Raw genomic sequence first — 21,209 nt, forward strand, 5'->3', positions numbered from 1 at the left:
ACTGAGATGGTCAGTGCAAAGACCATCTCATAGACGCGTCCATGGATACATACAGGAGAGAACTTGAAACTAGAGTGTAAAACTTTTATCAAATACCATCAAATCCCTTATTTTATTCAAACAAAAATATTCAAGCATGTAGATTAAGTTATATTACAGCTAAATAAAAATTTGGAAAATGTACGAATAAAATTTCAAGCGAAAATGTTGATTTGTCGTCGATACCGTCCACTAATGAAGAGTACTTTGACCAACTAATTCGCTCTTGATAAGCTCCATGACAGATGGTTGTTCACAGTAACCACACCAGTACCACATTAATCCATGTGATACTTTATTGACTTTTCAAATAACAGGAAGCATCTAAGATCCAGGAGCGAGAGTATTGGTGACGTCACGTCAATTGCTGGCACTGTCTGTCCCTGCACTATCTTTAGATTTCCTGCGCTGCACAAAGGCCATTACGCCGACGATCAAAGTCGAAGTTGAGGCACAGGCAAACGACAGATAGAAGGGACTCCTTGTGTCTTCTGTCATTTCGTACAGTTTACCTGCGATAGAAACGAATTATAGTGAGACATGAACGCCGATGTAGGAATTTTCAAAAGTTTTCAGCCATGTCAATATATTTTTTGCTATTAAAGGGTAAAACAACTTTCGTAACAAAAAAGCATTCTTTGGCAGAGATGAGTAATTGCCTCCCCTCTCCCGTCAGCCGGCAGGAAACATGCGATTGGGCAATCAAGTTAACCGTGATGGCGCCATTATTCAATGTTTCAGGTTCTGTTCGATCAATGTTAGAAACATCTATAAAGAGACTACGCCTCGTAATAATCGTATTGCCCTACTCTATCGTCCCCGGACAATTTATGAGCCTTCATGTCAGCATTTTGTAAAGAAATTCAGACAAAAACTCAACATTTATTTTCAAAATTGAATAAGGCGATATTCGATTTATGGTGCTACAGATTGGCGACTTCGACGTACAAGTCTGTTTTAGGTCTGAATGGAATGGTCTAATCTTTGTCTGCTACATGGGGGATAGAGTAACTAATGATCCTGCTCATAGTATGTTTAGAGTGCATTTTTCAGTAAATTCAAACTGCCGTATCTTACATTGCACATTTTCACTGCTCAATATATCATACCTGCAACCGGTAACGATAGGCCGCTTAGCCCGTAAGCGCTGAACTGTACTCCAATTGCCCGTGGAAGATCCTTCACACCAACTATCTGTCTCAAACAGACGATCGCTAATGTAGTTGAAACTCCCTGGCACAGTCCTATGACCGCACAGCATGCAGCCATGAAAGCGTACCTCTCAAGAAAGGTGAATACTAAAATACTGATTGACAGGACAGTCAAGGTCAAAGACAGCAATGTCGTCGGGGATAAAATTTTGGAGTCGACAAGCCAGCCGTGTCCTAAGCGTCCAATGACCGAACTCACGCCGAAGAACGTAGCCAATGTGGCGGCCTTCATCCGGGGTATGCCAATTGAGACTGCGTATACAACCCTCCAGATAATTCCCAATTGACACGCTGAATTGTACAAAATTATGTATATCAAAAAACTTCCGTAAAGCGGATACTTGCGGACAAGGGAGCAGCCGCAAAAATGAGGTATCAGTGTAAAGACTTTTACTACACAAGAGTAGTTCGGGTTTGTGGCAATAATTTCTTTCTTATGCTCAGAAATTCCATCTCTCTCCTCAAAGGAGTTGGAAGTGTCCAGACACTTCTTCAATCTATGGTCTCCTTCTGTCTTGCAGCCCTCTTTTTCGGAATCGACATTTTCACTCTCAGCAGGACTTTGCCTCGAGGACACCTTATTCCGTTCACGTGGTGCGGGTTTCATTATCGCAGCGGCGACAAGAATATTCGCAGCTATCCCAGATATGATCAAAAAAGCCCCGTGCCAGCCGTAATGTTCCATGAGGGCTTCGGAAAGTGGTTGGAATGACATACTGCCAACGCTCGCCCCTAGTCCGCAAAGACCATTCGCTAGTGCATAACGTTTTGTGAAGTACTGTGCTACGATCGACAGGGCGGGAATAAACATTGCGGCTAAGCCTATTGCTGTAAAAAAATCGGATTAATGTTTTACTATATATCGATTATTTACTGGTCGAAACTCGATATCGTGTAACACTATGTTACTCCAAGCCAGTGTGGGTCACAAAGGGCTTTGAAAGTATTTGGTAGACAATCTATCGAAAAGCAGCCTCATGGAGCATGCATAGATTAATTTGTACCACGAATCTTCAATATCTCATGCGAAATAATTTTTTTCAAAAGTATTTCTATTGTATCTTTCACGTTTTTTCAATGCTTGCACAGTACAAATGTAATATCTTACAAGACAATAAAGCGAAAAGTAACTGCATACTTTTAAAAAGTGTAACTGAATGAATGAATTAATAAATCCGTCAACAATTGGGTAAGACTAGGTACATCAATAAATTGTTCACTCATAAATGGTCTTTCTTTTATATTTATAAGTGACGTGCGTTTATCTTTACCGTGTAAAACTCCAAAGGTAACCATAAGATGTGCCAAGCTCTGGGCAAACGCCGACAGTAACATAGAAACCGTTGCTATAAGAGCTCCGACAGCGGCGATCTTCTGTGCTCCAAATTTCGATACCAGATACCCAACAGTAGGTGCTGAGTGATAAATTGAAATATGTACCACTAGTTTACTATCACATTCATTTTAGTCGGGGATTTCCCTTTTTCTTTGTTCAAATTCACAGAATGTATCACATCCCAGCAGGAGAGTGCATTCTGTCAAGTCGTTGAAGTTCATTACTTAAAAGCTGAGCATAATATTATTCAGCAATTCACAAACTTTTCCATGCGTTAACTAGATTTCAAAGAGTCGTAGCATTAAAATTTAATTTTAACGTTGCAAACACAATGTGTATTATATATAAGAGTATGGTAAAAAATTCATTGGTCAAACAGTTAAAAGCAAATTTCCGAATAAGATCCGAATAACGATCCGTCTTCATATTCAAGGAAAGTTATATGTCTCCCTGACATGTTGAGTTTCATGTTTCAACATTGGCGCTTTCCACAGTAATCTTTTTAGTTCTTCACACTTCCGTTTCTCACCAGACGTCGATCACGTGTTGTTTGTACATGTTACAGTGGTGACGTAGAAATTATCGTTTCTGACACCTATGCACTTAATATGTTTAGAGCTCTGATATAAATGATAATATTTTGTGACTTGTTAGACTACCCTCTTTAAAAAGTATTAGTGTGATGACAAAAACAACAACAAATACAATAATAATAATAATAATAATAATATAATAATAATAATAATAATAATAATAATAATAATAATAATAGCATGCTAGAAAGACTGAAATATGTATGCGTGGACAAAAATCTCTACACAATTTTTTCTACATGCACGTTCAAGAACAGAAAGAACAGAATGAAGGTACCGCCTACCTATTGCAGCAATAACGAGGTCTGCTGTCGTGAACATCCAGGAAACAGTTCCTGCACCCTTTTCGAAATATCGAAGAAATTCTATCATGAAGAGACCCGAAGTTTGCAATATCCCTATGTAGTACATATGAATGGTAAAGCTGGCCGCTACGACCAGCCACCCCCTGATGGAACCATCCGGTGAGTTGTAGTCGTCCATTGCTGACTAATTTAAGGGAATTACCATGGTGAATAATAATGCAATTTTAAAAGCACACATAAAAGCAAATTAACATTTCTGTCTGCGACATCGTCATTTGATGAATTTGAAATCACTCATCACAAAAAATTCAGATACAAAGATTGATACGTGACGTATTTGGCATTCTACCACATATCTAATTTTGATGTTTTTCTACATAATAAATCTCACAATAAATTGCAGAAGTTGATGGGGAAATTAGCGATTTATTCACAGGACAGCTTACTATACCTCTCTCCTATCATCATGAAATCTTGATACGAAAATATAATTGAACATGATGATCTTTCCGAGTCCCCATAACTTTCCAAAATGTTGCATAATTGTGAAAAATTCGCAAAATATGTAAAGTCCCTATTTATTATCGTTCGTGTCAACCAAATCGTCAAGAAGTTTAAGATCAAGGTAAAATTATGACATGTTTGTTTGCATGACCTTTGCCCTGTTTTCTTTATTTTCATGTGCATTTTTCACTGATAGACCAATGTCGCTTTAATTAAACAGTACGAATAAATCATTCGTAAACTGTCAGAGACAGTATAGAGACATTTTGAGCAAGGTCATCAACATTTTTACAGCTTCCATGATTAATTCAGGTCGGAGAAAAGACATTACTCTATAGTAATTATTGAAATGTCTGAATTTAGTAATTATACAAATAAGATCTGATCATGACAATCCTGCAAGAACAATCGCTCAAATTGTCCTCATTTCATAGTACTTTTATTGCTGACCAAACTTTAGTTCAATGCGATGACATTGGAAAACATTTACAAGGACGTTGATAGATGTGCAAGGGTAAGCAAAGATATAGATCCATGACTATCTTCTCTTAGTCAACATGGAAGGGATGGTCAAATAAAATTGGAAAAAACTACAAAATACAAGCTCCGAATGTCAAGTACATCGCTCGAGGCATGTCTTAAAGTGGAGTATGAGCTGCATAAGATTTATATGATAACGATAACGAATGATTAGCGATCCTGAGCCGTGTTACAGATTGACAAATTCTTTAAGCCTGGGATCGTATTTCGAATCGTTAGTGTCTGACGATGAATTTGTATCTTGCTACTTAATCTTTCTGTGCTGGATTATTGTTGTACTGTATGAGTTATACCTCAAAGATAAATCTATATCGACATTAGAAACTTCAAAAAGGAGCCGGTAGGGAGTCGATGTTACAGTTTCTTCCCGCCATTTTCCTTCAAGTCTCCATGATTTGCTACCTAGTGATTTCTGCATAATTTTGTTGCAGTTCAGACATTTTAAAATACTGAATGGTTTTCTACCTGATTATTTACAGCGGTTTTACTATGTTTCTGAGATGTAAGCTTATTATTTCAATAATCGAAGTTCTAGCGATGCTGATTTGTATGTTCCAATTTTTAAGACATCAATTGAATAAAGGTCGTTTGTATACCGTGCTGCAAACAATTGGAATAGTATTCCTTCATCTATAAGGAATGCCCCCCAAAGTTTGTCAAAGTTCAAAGAGCAGTTACGTAGTTTTCTACACGCTAGTCCTAAGAAGGTACTTCACTCGATTAGGTTTCATCAATTATCGTTAATTTCGTATCATACATTGACTGAAGTAGAATTTTGTATTTTGGTACTGCGAGGGCTTTGATTTAAATTGCAATATTTTGTTAATCGAACTACCCTCGTGAAATAAAGTAAAATAATAATAATCATAATAATCATAATAATAATAATAATAATAGTAAACATTGTTTGACAGTCAAGTCGGTTCCGACAGATCGAATCGAGCGTGTCCCATCCTTAGTTACAACTATAATGGAGCAGTTATAATGTAATCACTTGCCAGTTATAATGTAATCATTTGCCAAGAGAGGCCGTTTTAAGTTCTCAAAATATTTCAGAACAGTTCAAAGTCAGTTTCTTTCCCAGTGACCTATCAGAATATTTTTGTTGGTCGTAACAGGTTACTAAAACAGGATCTGTAAGATTGACTGACCTGTTGAGCACTAGAATAGCGACATCCAATTTAAGCTCTGTGTCCCAGCTGCAAGCCGAGTGCATTAGACTAAGGTCAGATATTTTTTCTGACGGCCAGGTGTTAGCAAATTGGTAAGATTCTGACTCAAAGACTTCAACTCCTTGCTGAGTACAGGTCTTTCAGTCCGGCAGATTTGTCGATAATAGAGGACCTGTTCACAATCAGAGAGTTTAGATTTGTATTTGTATCAATGGATAGCAGTGGGACCACTGTCCTTGTCATGGCTCCGATCTTGTAACTCAAATACAAAGCTGATAGGCTTGCCCTTGAAAATCACAAATCCATGACCAGGATTTTGACATATAAAACGTATTTACAATATCTCGCGGAGATACATAAATAATCTACTATCACAATATGCTATATATTATATTATAGCCTTATCAATACCAGTGAATTTTGTGATGTCATACCACCACAATGTATCGGATTATTCAGCATCGTGGCCCTACAACAAGCATAACAATACAAGGTTTTTGTTCGTAAACGAATAAAGGATTGGGCATTTAAAAAGGTGGGAAATTATGGAGTAAAGCATGCAATACATTAAAAGATAAATCCTGATAATGGTGCACAATATCGATAATAATGCCTTTCTGTACGATTTATCCAAATTTTTGAGCCCCCTCCCGGCTGCACTTGTTGTCTGCTCTGGCTCGCGCTGAGTGCCGTCCCATACGATGCAGTATGCAACATGGCTCGCTTCGTGGATGTAGGTGAAATAGAACTCAGTGCGCTTGAAAATGCCAGAAACGAAAAGAATACATCGCAACAAACTAAATGGGGAGTACGAGTATTGAGAGGTAAATTTCTTTATTTTTTTTCGATTCTTCGGCGACGAAAACAAGTGGAAAATACAGCTTGTCACTACGACGCGACAAGTCAGTGCGTTATGACTGCCGATGTTTACATATTTTTTTGCGTCAATTAATGCAAATTAATCAGCTGTTAACAACTAGTTGACAAGCATAGCAGCTTCACCAGGAATAAAACAAAACCAAAACGAAACAAATTGTTCGACTCAAAGGATCACTTTAAGGTTTTTTTATACTTTTTTGGTAGAATGGCTTGATTACAAGCAGTACCCATTAAATTTTGAAGACCTCCCAATCGATCAACTGTGAGCGTTACTCAGAGAATTTTACGCTTCAGCTCGAAAACAAGATGGCGAATCATACGCAAATCTTCCTTGTCTGGCCTGCGGGCGTCTATCCATCGACAGGTCCCCCTTACCATCGGAAAATAAATATCATGCATGACAGGGAATTTCAAGTGGCAAACTACGTATTCCGTGGCGTGGTCAAGACCATGAAAAAAGATGGCAAAGACACGACAACACACAAAGCGCCTATCAGCTGTGGAGACCTGAAAACACTATCGATGTTGCCTGTGCTCTCAATTGCACACAACGTCGGTCGACAACGAAAGGTGGTGTGGTTTGACTTGATGTTACACTTTGGGAAAGAGAGGTCGCGAAGGTCTGATAAGTTTGACCAAATCATCATTCGCTATCGAAAGGGACGACATCGGTCAACGATACGTCAAGTATACTTTCAACGAGAAAGGCAAAAACCACGCCGGCAATGCAGACGACAACTACACTTGTCAAGCACGGATGTATGCCATAAGCATAGACCGTTGTCCAGTGGCATCGTTTGAAAAATATGTCAGTTTACTTCATCCTGGCAATACATCCCTATTCCAGCGACCAAAATCTCCATTCAACCCGGAAGAATCGTGTTAGTACGTGAACGCGCCTGTTGGAGAGAATACATTGGGGGCTATGATGAATACTTTGAGCACAGAGGCCAAACTATCGAAAATCAATACTAACCACTGTATTCAAGCCACGGCTTGTAAACTTCTAGACGATGCTGGGTTGACACACGCATATCATGTACTCAGTGCCTGTAAACGAGGTAAGCGTGAAAAGCTACCCGAACCAGCCATCAACGGGTCAACAACGGCAGCTGTCATCAGCCTTGTCCGGTAGCGTCTACGGAAATTACTCTGTAGCCGTTCAAGGTCTCGGTCCAAGGTCAGCTACGGCCAAGAATCATGACGACCGTGCGCTCTCCGTCGATCTAACATCGCAGCTACCTATTTCTGATCAATCGGTTGTAAATAGGCGACAAATTTCATCATCGGTTTCTACGAGTTCCCGGCAAAGCCTCTCCAGTATGTTTGTCAACTGTACCTGTCAAGCACCCGTGTACATCGAGTTTTCCCGCTCGCCTACCTATGCCCGCTTCCGTTGATGGCTGATCGTACTGGACAGTGTAACGTGGAAGAGTCATCTGACGAACATTGCGAAGACGTACGCAGGCGAGCTGCTGTATAGTCTGCTTATAACAGCTTATTTACACAAGATTATATTTTATATCAAGCCTGTTCTGATAAAGCAGTCCTATTTACACGATTTAAACTAAATAGTTTTGTTTACATATAGCTGACACGAAATCGATAAGTTTTTGTACAATATACAGGGTTCATGTGACTTTGAACTGCTTGGCAACACTACAACAAAGGTGTCGAAAATTTCACGTGAGCTATAAATGTCTCGGGTGCTGAATTTCCGACGTTCGATCTCTCAGACGTCCGTTTTTAGCTCACGTGTTTACACAAATGGGCTAATGTCATAGCGATGTATGTCTGTCTGTCTGTCCGAGTGTGTGTGTGTGTGTGTGTCTGTCTGGCTGTCTGTTTACACGCTAACTCGAAAACGCCTGAACAGATTCAAGTCAGATTTGGTACATAGGTATCATATGCTACCTGCAAGAACTGATTAGATTTTGGTTAGTTTGGCTTACATATTAATGAATTTTTTCCGTACAATGGTTTCCGTATGGAGAGGGTAATGACAGTGTAGACATATATCAAGATATACTGCACAAAATTTCATGAAACTTTTCACTAATGACAATCTCAGAACATTATGAGGATACTGTGAGTGTCATGTCAATTATCAGCTCATTTGCATATTTAATGAACTTTTGTTATTAGTGACATAACTCTGAAATTCCTCTAAAATTCACCAAACTTGATGATACGTGCAACAAATATTGATCTGATATATATCAAATTATACTGAAAAGCATTTGGCAGTGTCAAGTTAACTAATAGCTCATTTGCATATTTCCTTATGAAGTTTTTTAATTAGTCATATAACTCCAAAATAACTTCACCCAATGTTATGAAATCTGCTTCAGATACTGATCCGACAGATATCTAATTGTGGTGTAAAGCATTTAGTTGTATGGCGTTAATTAAGGGTTCATTTGCATATTTTATGAACTTTGTAATTAGTGATATTACTCCAAAAATACAGAATTAAATTTAATGAAGCCATGCTACAAACGTTGATCTGATGCATTGAGCAGTGTCAAGTTAATCAACAGCTCTATTGCATATTAAATAAAGTTTTGTAATTAGTGATTAAACCTCTGAGAGTACTGTGCAAAGTTGATAAAACCTGCTACATATAGTGATATGACAGATATCAGATTGTTCTGTGAAGTGTACTATTATTAAAACACGTGAGCATTTTAAGTTCACATCTGGTCTGCATTTGGGACTTAAACTGATAAAAACACCGTAGTAAGACAACAAATATACACAAGTTAATATAATATAATAGCAATAACCCCGCCGCAGTCGGGTATACACTCGATTTTGGTACAATTCGCTCCATATAGCACTCGCCTATCGGCTCGTGCTATATATCACGCATTGTACCGAAATCTCGTGTATACCCGTAGGGGTAGCCTACGTGTCCGTCCCCAGGGATGGGTAGGTGTTTTGTTGTATTGCTAATAAAGGTTTATTCTACCAAACTTTGGTGTTTTGGTCTTGCACTGCCCTTGACAATCTTGCGTAAACGTTTTATCAGCATGCTGCATCTATCATTTGACCAGTTTGATCGCCTAATTCGCCAAAGCAAGCAAGGTAGTAATTTAGTTTATTATCTGATGAGTTTGAATGTCCAATTTGCCAAAGTAAGCAAGTGTAAATTACTAATCTCTGGACGCTGTCACCAGATTATCACCGGATTAACTTTGACAAAGTCAACAACGAGCGCACCAGCTCAACGCGTCGAAATTCCAGTGTTCAGACTGCATCTTAATAAGACCTTCGGTAGTAAGCGCTTCTCTTCTCTTCCAGTTCAGCCTTTCGTTCTTCCGGATTTGGCGCCAACTGTGGCAGGAAGGAGTCGTACTGGACACCACAAGGTTGTCGACGTCCACCCAACGGGTAGCGATTTCGCTGCGACGAATCCTCCACCAGGATGTAGTCGACGTACCATACGTTCCCGAAAAAGGCATCTCGCCATATCTCCAGCATGGCTATATGACCGGAATTTGGCAGGTTTCTGACGTCGAATTTATCGATGCAGCCCCTTTCGAAATCATTTCATTTCTCCAGACTTTGTCCAGCCTGATGACGTCAGATTTGTCACCGGACTCGTTATGGAGAACGATGTACATTTTGCATCGGTACCAGATCCCTTGAGGTCTCCAGTCCGTACGTATATGGTAGTGAACTGTACCAAACAGGTTTCCCATGTTGTACACGCAGTGTTTTTTTTTTGAAAAACAAGCTATATGGGCAAGGGAGTTTCGGTACCAGCCGTATGGAAATTACACGATTTCCACAATCTTGTTGGCATATTTTCACCTTTGTGGCGTATGCTATACGTATATTGTATGCGGTTGACAAATTATTAAGCAAAATATACTTATACCTTTGGTGCACTATACATATGATTGAGTTTATTGATGGGGTATTTAGAAGAGAAATTAATATTTAGAAGCGACATTTAAAGAATGACGAAATATTAATAGAATTATCTCTCTCAATGCACAGTGGGAAATCAGTCTAGGTTGGATAGTAAAAAATGCAATTGTGGGGAGAGATTACATGCATCTGTGTCGACATACTGAACGTCAGCACTTCCCCTTTTCAGAAACAATATGGTAATTTTACTCATGTCGCCGTTGCCCATTTCGCCGTTCCATCTGCCTACCATGCTCTGAGGCCACAGAGCAGGAGAAGAAACGACAAAATTTATTGCTTCATTTTCATGGGTAGTACGGAGTTACATTGGCATCAAGGAGAACTCAACGGTTTCGTCCCCTGTCTACACCTTTTGAATTTTACAACTCTGCAATGATACCTATGTTACCGTATCCTATACTTTCCTGCAATGCTCTTTTTGGGGCATAATATTCCTTAAATCAAAGGGGAAAAGCGGTTGACTGTTGTTTTATTTTTTAAAACTCAGCAGGACACTGCTACTTTTGAAGACCTTGGATTTCATTCTGTCAGATATGAATATAAGGGTTATTGTAACCCTTATATGTAACATTAACAATTTGAATCTAAGAACAAAAGGTGTGATTGAGAGATGTATTACCCTACAAGTGTCGTTTGATTTGTTCAAAATTAAACATGAAAAACCAGGAAAAGCGGGCAGTATGTGATAAATTCTGTTTTACTATTAATAGCGCTTTGTGGAGTTCGAGGGTTTGGACACCGTATTTGCCATTGCAGTCAAAGACGGGGATATCTTGCCGTCCATGGAGAGCTCGTGAACATTACCTTTGAAAAAAACTGGACGAGTTGCACGACTGAGGAGTAATTATATGGAAAGGGGAGTGTTTTCACTTGTCAGGTTGGGGATTCAGGTAAATGCTTCGGCAATTAGAGAACGACAACCATACTGTCCCATACAGGTAAGTGCCTTGTATTATACTGAACAGATGTCCTATACAACGTCCGAGGAATGAGGTGACAGATACAAGGTTACTGTGCGCCATAAAACTGAGGGTATACAGGCGGAAACTAATTGATTTCAGTTGGAAAACTAATTTTTTTCAGTTGGAATATGAAGAGAAAGGGTCATTCTAGTCATTCTTATGTTACTGAACGCAAAGACCGTCTTACAGACGTGTTCATGGATGCATACAATAAAGAACTTGAAACTAGAGTGTAAAACGTTCATCAAATACCATCAAATCCCTAATTTTATTCAAACAAAAATATGCAAGGATGTAGATTAAGTTACAGCCAAATGAAAATTTGGAAAATGTACGAATAAAATTTCAAGCGAAAATGTTGATTTGTCGTCGATACCATTCACTAATTACGAGTATTTCGACCAATTAAATCGCTCTTGATAAGCTCCATGACAGACGGTTGATCACAGTAGTCACATTAGTACCAGTTATAGTTTGTTGACCTTTAAAATAACAGGAAACACCTTAGATCCAGGACCGAGAGAGTATATGGAAAATCTTTAACTTCGGAAAGGTAAAACATACAAACGGATCGACACTTGCATTTAAATAAGCAATAGCGAATAATACCTTATATTAGTATATCAGTGCCAGATTATGTGTGAAGAAATAACGGTACGTCAGAAAGTTTTACTTTGAGTCTGTTTTGTTAGGATAGGTTGTTTTACTTTGCGAAGAAACAATCACTAGTCATTTTTCGGGACATGAATTGAAAAGGTCCATTGCAATTTACACAAAGAAAGTATTTATTTTCCGAAATTTGAAGGACTTGACATGCATCAGAAAGTAAAGTTTCTGCAATGCTTGTAATAGCGTAAATTAATTTTTCCCGCTCCATTTTCCTTACACCTTGCAAATTAATTTGTTAAACAAATGTATGCCCTTGCTGATCAGATGCCAAGATTGGTATTATCAGTACCTCAGTCGGTATAAGTGATATGACAGTGACTGTTAAAGTGACACTTCAAGTTAAGAGATGCTCCAAGGAACAATTTCTTTTCAGTTACATAATTCCTCCTTCTTTATATATGCAAAAGGTACCAGAAGAGTGTTTAGCACCAGATCTCCATGGTGACTGTTGTAACCTCACTTTTACAGTTTCTTATCTGCGGTATTCAAAGAGCTATGAAGACCGTGGCATCAAATTGATGAATCATTACAAAGACTTGATGAGATGAGGTATGAAGTGTACATTTTCCATTTTCGTTCGTTATTCCAAAGCCTTCAGCAGGCCCCCGTCTTCGTAGCCAGCCCGATACGGCAACGTCAATGACACAAACTTTATCAGATTATGGTCGTTGGTGGCGTCACGTCTTCAAGCAGCAACATTGGTACTCTATGTCCCTGCACTATCTTTAGATTTCCTGCGCTGCACAAAGGCCATAGCTAAGACGATCAAAGTCGAAGTTGAGGCACAGGCAAATGACAGATAGAAGGGACTCCTTGTGTCTTCTGTCATTTCGTACAGTTTGCCTGCGATAGAAACGAATTATAGTGAGACATGAACGCTGACGCAGAAATATAATTTTAAAAGTTTTCATTCATGACAATATTAGTTTTGCTATTAAAGGGTATTATTCTGGAAAAGCAAACAGGGGCAGGTAAATAACTTTCGTAACAAAAAGGCGTTCACAAGCTATTTGTTTGGGAGAGATGAGTAACTGGCTCCCCCTAACGTCAGCCGGCAGGAAACATGCGATTGGGCAGTCAAGTTAATCGTGATGGCGCCATCATTCAAGGTTTCAGGTTGAAATGTGTTTGACCATGTTTAATAGCAACTTCTATAAAGAGACTTTGCCTCGTAATAATCGTATTGCCCTACTCTATCGTCAGCGGGAGTTTATGAGCCTTGATGTCATCATTTTGAAAAGAAATTCAGACATGATATATAGGAAAAGGATTAAAAATCAACATTTATTTTCAAAATATAGTGCTTCTGATTGGCGACGTCGACGTACAAGACTGTGTTAGACCTGAATGGAATGGTCAAATCTTCGGCAGCTACAAGGGGACAGAGTAACTAATGATCCTGTTCATAGTATTTTAGAGTGCATTTTTTGAGTAAATTCAAACAGCCGTATCTCATATTGCACATTGTACATTGCTCAATATATCATACCTGCAACCGGTAACGATAGGCCGCTTAGCCCGTAGGCGGCGAACTGTACTCCAATTGCGCGAGGAAGATCTTTCACACCAACTATGTGTCTCAAACACACGATTACTAATGGGGTGGACCATTTGATATCCTGGGGGGGGGGCTTGGAAGATTTGGGGAAAAAAAAAGATGCCAGGTGGAGTTGCTCGAAAAAAAAAATCTGGCTTTAGGTGGCTGATGGAAAAAAAATTATGGACCATTGCGACTCGGAAAAAAAAATCTTGGCAATTGTTCGATGCACACTGCAGCATCAATAAAAATCAAGCAGTAGCTCTAGAGTTTTATAAAGCATAAACCATTTCAAGCTTGAGGAACAATAACTGAATATGAACAATTGTACAGTATACATGACCTTCTGATTAGAGGAAGTATGCTGAAATTGAAATTGCTCAACAGTGTTTTCCAGAAATGTGTAAATCTGAATGTAAGGATTTTGTCAAAATACCACAAGAAGAGAGACAGCCTGCAAACATTTTACTATTATCGTTTGCGCATAGAAAACTCATAACAATGAAAAAATGCGTAGAGACTCAATCCAATGCGTAATATTATTACGCATTGGATCGACTCTCTACACATTTTTTCATTGTTATGAGTTTTCTATATACGCATGTTTTATTCGTAAATGCGAACACTGTTATAGTGAATTATCTTAACAATGTTTTTCTTAACAAAAGCGAATGTGTTTTGATTAGAATTGAATGAGTTTGATGGTTTTGGGGAAACTACTATGTGGTAATGAAGAATGGGAAATGGGCAATGAAATGAGCAGACAGCAGGTGATTTAAGATTAAATGTTACATTTTCACTGCAAATAAAACCATAAGTGTGTCATAAATAATACAAACAAAACAAAATCATGTTTGTTTGTTTTGTTGTATGTGAGCCACGTCTAAGACACACAACAAAAGTACTGTTTCAGTCTGTAAATGTCACCTCAGATGCCACCAGAGAAAACCATTTCCACTCCAAAATTTCATTTTTCGCCTTGCGAGAGGGGGGACACCCCCTCTCGCGCTCCCCCCCCCTCGTTCGCTACGCTCACTCGCCACTCAGTCGCTTCGCTCCCTCGCAGTCCACCCGTCTACTTTCTTAAATTACCCGGCTACTTTCAATGTAAGGACAACAATAACAAGTAAATGCCATAAATGTACATGATTTTACAAATATGTTTTTGTAAAGTGAATCAAAAATGTACATGTATTTACATATCTTTATTTAGTTTCTTGAATATAGTCTGTGTGCGATAGAACAGCATCTTGTTACTGGGTGTGAAAAACCAAGCAAACAAACATTGCACCGAAATTTGGTAAAAAAAAAATATATCTCGAAGAAGGAAAGTGAAAAAAAAAGTTGCCAGCATATGCCCTGTAGAAAAAAATAATTCATGGTGAAGCACGTGGAAAAAAATAATGGCTCTCCACCAATCTTCCAAGCCCCCCCCCCCCGGATATCAAATGGTCCCCACTTACTAATGTAGTTGAAACTCCCTGGCACAGTCCTATAACCGCACAGCATGCTGCCATGAAGGCGTACCTCTCCAGAAAGGTGAATACTAAAATACTGATCGACAGGACGGTCAACGTCAAGGACAGCAGTGTCATCGGGGATATAATCTTGGAGTCGACAAGGCAACCGTGTCCTACGCGTCCAATTACCGAACTCACGCCGAAGAACGTAGCCAATGTGGCGGCCTTCATCCGGGGTATGCCAACGGCCACTGCGTGTACAACTCTCCAGATCATTCCCATCTGACTAGATGAGGTGTACAAAATTATGTATATCAAAAAGCTTCCGTAAAGCGGATACTTGCGGATAAGGGAGCAGCCGCAAAAACGAGGTATCAGTGTGAAGACTTTTACTACACCAGTGCAATTCGGGTTAGTAGGAACAATTTCTTTCCTGTGCTCAGAAATTCCATCTGTCTCCTCAAAGGAATTGGAAGTGTCCAGACAGTTCTTCAAATTATGGTCTCCTTCGATCGTGCAGTCCTCTTTTTCGGAATCGACATTTTCACTCTCAGCAGGACTTTGCCTCGAGGACACCTTATTCCGTTCACGTGGTGCGGGTTTCATGATTACGGCGGCGACAAGAATATTTGCAGCTATCCCAGATATGATCAAAAAAGCCCCGTGCCAGCCATAATGTTCCATCAGGGCTTCCGACATTGGAGGGATTGCCATACTTCCGACGCTTGCCCCAAGTGCGGCGAGACCATTCGCTAGTGCATAGCGTTTTGTGAAGTACTGTGCTACGATCGACAGGGCCGGAATGAACATTGCAGTTAAACCTATTGCTGTAGGAAAAAAATCAGAAAAATGTTTTACTATATAGTGAGTATTTACTGGTCGAAACTTGATATTGTGTAGCACCATGCTACTTCAAGCCAGTGTGGGTCACAAGGGACTTTGAAAGTGTTTAAGAGACAATCTATCGAAAAGCAACCTCATGGAGCATGCATAGATTAATTTTGCACCACGAATTTGCGATGTGATTTGCGAAATCATTTATTTTTGTTTCAAAAGTATAATTATCATTCAAGTTTGAATTTTTTTACACAAACGTGGTACAAATATAATCTCTTAAGAGACAATAAAGCGATAGGTAACCTGGTGCATACTTTTGAAAGCACAACAGAATGAATGAATTAATAAATCCGTCAACAATTGGGTAAGACTAGGTACATCAATAAATTGTTCACTCATAAATTGCGACGCCGTAAAAACATGGTTTTTCGTGACGTGCGATTATCTTTACCGTGTAAAACTCCAAAGGTAACCATAAGATGTGCCAAGCTCTGGGCAAACGCTGACAGTAACATGCCAACCGTTGCTATAATAGCTCCGACAGCGGCGACCTTCTGTGCTCCAAATTTCGATACCAGATATCCAACAGTAGGTGCTGAGTGATAAATTGAAATATTTACTACTAGTTTACTATCATACTCGTTTGATTCGGGAATTTCGGTTTTCTTTGTTCACATTCAGAGACTGTATCACACACGAGACTGAAAGATCCGTAACGACTTCACAGAATGTATTCTCCTGCAGGGCTGTGATTAGACTGGAAGATCCGTCGCTCGAGGGCGCTCTCTACGAAGAGAAGGGAGGGTAGAGAGCGCCCTCGAGCGACGGATCTTCCAGTCTAATCACAGTCGTGCAGGAGAGTACATTCTGTGAAGTCGTTAGGTAAGTTTATAAATTAGAAACTGAGCATATTTCAGCACTTTCCAATTCATAAACTTTTCCATGCATTCACATGAACTGCTAAGGAGTTCCAGCATCCAAGTTCAATTTTAATGTTGCAAACACATTGTGTATTATTTATGACACTGGTAAAAGATCCATTGGTCAAAAAGGTTAATGGCAAATTTCCAAAATTAACGCTCGGTCTTCATATTCAATGAAAATTTATATTTCAGTCTGAAATGTCGAGTTCCACGTGTCAACGTTGGCACTTTCCACAGTTACTTTTGTAGTTCTTTGAATTTGCTTTTCTTAACAGACCTCGATCACGTTTTTTATTACAGTGGTTACGTAGAAATTATCATTCCTGACCCCATGTTATTAGTATGTTGAGGGCTCTGATATAAATGGCAATATTTTGTAGCTCAGACAACCGTTTTGAAATAAAATGTAATACTAATAGTAACAATAACAACAACAACAACAACAACAACAACAACAACAACAACACAATAATAATAACAATAACAACACGACAACAAATACAATACTTATGATAATAACAATTATTATTATAATTGTTATTATTATTATTATTATTATTAAATTTTATAAAGACTTAAACATGTTTGCTTGGACAAATATCTTCGCATAATTTTTCCTACGTGCATGAATAAGAACAGAAAGAAGGTATCACCTACCAATGGCAGCAATAACGAGGCCTGCTGTCGTGAACATCCATGAAACAGTTCCTGCAGCCTCGTCGAAATATCGAAGAAACTCTATCATGAAGAGACCTGAAGTTTGCACTATCCCTATGTAGTACATATGAATGGTAAAGCTGGCCGCTACGACCAGCCATCCCCTGATGGAACCATCCGGTGAGTTGTGTTCGTCCATTGCTGACTACTTTTGAGTTCGATTTGGCGTCTCCTTCTTTAAGAAAATTACCATTGTGATTAATCATGCAATTTTAAAAGCATACAGAAGAGCAACTTAACATTTCTCTCTTCGACATTATCATTGTATGAAATTGAAATCACTCATCACAAACTTCTAAGATAAATAGATTTATGACGATTTCATCTTTATATGTATTTGGCATGCTACCGCATATCTAATTTTGATGTTTTTACACAAAAATCTTAAAATAAATCGCAAAACTTGATTGGAAAATTAGCGATTCATTCACAGTACAGCATACTATACCTCTCTCTTATAATCACGAAATCTTAGTACGAAAATTCAATTGAATGATGTGTTCCCTTCACTTTCCAAAATATTGCTTAATTGTGAAACAAATTGTGAAATATGCAAAGTGCTCATTTATTTTGGTTAATGACGTCACGGATCTTTATATCAACGTGAAACCATGATATGTTTGTTTGCACGACCTTTGTCTGTTTTTATTGTTACAAACATTTTTCACTGATAGACCAATGTCGATTTACTTTAACATCACGAATAAATCATCCGTAATTGTCAGAGAGACAGTATAGACACATTTTGAGCAAGTTAATCAACAGGTATTTAGCTTCCATTAATTCAGGACGGACAAAAGACACTACTTATGAAATTTTTGAACTTTGTAATTATACAAATAAGATCTGATCATGACAATCCTGCAAGAACAATCGATCAAATTGTCCTCATTTCATAGTACTTTTATTGCTGACCAAACTTTAGTTCAATGCGATAACATTGGAAAACATTTACAAGGACGTTGATCGATGTGCAAGGGTAAGCAAGGATATAGATCCATGACTGTCTTCTCTTAGTCGACATGGAAGGGACGGTCAAATAAAATTGGAAAAACTACAAAATACATTGTTCCGAATGTCAAACCAATCGATCGAGGCATATCCTAAAGTGAAGTATGAGTTCAATAAGCTATATATCATGACAAAGCTGGCGAAAGATAAGCTATATCTTGAGACTCGTGCTTAATAAATGAAACAGCGTTACAGATTGTCAAATTCTGTAAGCCTCGAATCATATTTCGAATAGTTAGTGTCTGACAATGAACTTGTATCATGCAACTTTTCTTTCTGTACTTGATTATTGTTGTGCTGTATGGGTAATAGCTAGAAGATGATTCTACATCGACTTTAGAAACTTCAAGAAAGAGCCTGTAGGGTTATATTGAAATCGATGTTATAATGTCCAGTTTCCGCCCGCTCCTTTCTTCCAAGTTTCAATGATTGGCTACCTATTGATTTCCGTATCGATTATTCTGTATCGGTTCAGCCATCTTAAAATACTGAATGGTTTTCTACCTGATTATTTACAGCGGTTATCCTATGTTTCTGAGATGTATCATTCCAATACTCGAAGATCTAGCAATGCTGATTTACATGCTCCAACTTTTAAGACAGCAACTGGACAGAAATCCTTTGTATACCGTGTTGCCAACAAATGGAATTGTATTCCTTCATCTATAAGGAATACTAAACGTTTGTCACAGTTCAAAGCGCAGTAACGTAGTTTTCTACATACTAGGCCTAAGAAGGCACTTCACTCGATTAGCTTTCGTCAGTTCGTATCATATTTTGACTGAAGTCAAATTTTGTATTTTTGTTTGTATATTGTGCTTCCAGGGCGTTGATTAAATTGCAATATTTTGTAATTCAGACAACCTTCTTGAAATAAAGTGAAATTACAACAACAACAACAACAACAACAACCACAACAACAACAACATCAACAATAATGATAATTTCAATAACAAAACAACAACGACATCAATAATAATAATAATAATAATAATAATAATAATAATAATAATAATAACTGTTTTTGAAAACCAAGTTGGTTCCGACAGATCGAATCGAGCATGTCCCGTCCTTAGCTACAACTATAGCAGTTAAAATGTAAGCACTTGCAAAGAGAGGCCGTTCTAAGTTCTCAAAATATTTTTGTTTCAAATAGTAAGTTAAACTACTGTTTCAGAATAGTTAAAAACCAGTTTATTACCCTGTTAGAGAGTTAAACGGATCAGAATTGCTTTTTGTAGTAACAGGTTACTTAAACAGGATCTGTAAGATTGACTGACCTTTTGAGTACTAGAACAGCGACATCCCATATAAGCGCTGTGTTCCAGCTGCAAGTCGACTATATTAGGCAGATATCTATGGTTAGATATTTGTCTGTCGGCCAGGTATTAGCAAATTGGTAAGGTTCTGGCTTAAGGATTTCAACTCCTTGCTGAGTACAGGTGCATTACGTGTGCAGTCTGACGGACTAGTCAATAATAGTAGAGGACCTGTTCACAATCAGAGAGCTTATATCTGTATAAATGGATAGCGGTGGGACCACTGTCCTTGTCTTGGCACTAATCTTGTAACTCAAATACAACAATGACAGGCTTGCCCTTGCAAATCCATAAATAAGATTTTAAGCAGATAAGCGGTACTTAGGATATCTCGCGGAGATACATATATAAATAATCTACTATCGCAATATGCGGTATAATAAAATGACCTTGAGAATGCAGGACACAATGACATGAACATTAATATTTCAAAAAGGGCACTTTTCATGGCGTTTCTCTCCATATTAATTTGAACCATACGAACATGTTTCTGGTTTCAGCAAGACTTGTGTGGAGCATTTCGCATTCATCACTGGTAAGTCGTAAGGGTTAGGAGCAGAACTGAGTAACAATTGGCCAATGCCGAAGAACTTTATAAGTCAATATCATGCTAAGAGATATAGTTGCTTCAAAAAGCTGTGGGACTCCTAGAAACGCGTGTTTTTCACGGTGCATATTTTGAACTTCAGACGAGCAAAGTCAGGAACGGAGTAAAATGATTTGAGTCAAATTGAAACCCGTACTAGCTGCAAACGTTGATGTGTCTAACTGGTGCCCCTTTCCGTTAGTGGCTGATTGTACTAGACAGTACAACACGGAGGGTCTTCCGACGAACATTTCGAAGACGTCAGCAGGCGAGCTGTTTTATAGCCTGTTTACAACAGCGGTTATTTACACAAAATTAGATTTATTGCTTACTAAGATCTTACATCAACCCAGGTTTGATGTCACAGCCCTATTTAAACTAAATAGTTTTGTTTCCATATAGATAAGCTTTTTGTATAATATACAGGGTTCATGTGACTTTGAACTGCTCCGCAACACTGCAACAAATTGTGAGAATTTCAACAGCATCCCTACACAGATTTACAGATTTTGCATTTTTCCTTACTGAGCACCTCGAATTCTGTCCTCTCGCAGCCCCTATAAGATCTAAACATTGAAGAGTTGAAACTGCCAGTGTTGAGGCGAGATCAAATACCTCTGTTTAATAATCGATAGTTGTAAATCAATTTTAAAATAGCGAATATCTTCCAAAC

At 38.5% G+C, this 21,209-nt stretch overlaps 1 protein-coding gene across 1 annotated transcript; it reads right to left on the reverse strand.

Moving 5' to 3' along the window:
* Positions 1-12,852: 12,852 nt before the first annotated feature.
* LOC139132243 (monocarboxylate transporter 12-like) lies at positions 12,853-20,135 on the reverse strand. The gene is made up of 6 exons (XM_070698631.1): positions 19,912-20,135; positions 17,561-17,795; positions 16,432-16,575; positions 15,147-15,970; positions 13,636-13,765; positions 12,853-12,989 (listed from the first exon to the last, which is right to left on the reverse strand). Exons 2-6 carry the CDS (start codon positions 17,757-17,759, stop codon positions 12,853-12,855), a joined length of 1,434 nt encoding a protein of 477 aa, XP_070554732.1. The 5' UTR covers positions 17,760-17,795; positions 19,912-20,135.
* Between the last annotated feature and the right edge of the window lie 1,074 nt (positions 20,136-21,209).

The sequence above is a fragment of the Ptychodera flava genome, chromosome 4 (assembly GCF_041260155.1).
Source record: "Ptychodera flava strain L36383 chromosome 4, AS_Pfla_20210202, whole genome shotgun sequence".
Taxonomy (NCBI): Eukaryota; Metazoa; Hemichordata; class Enteropneusta; family Ptychoderidae; genus Ptychodera; species Ptychodera flava.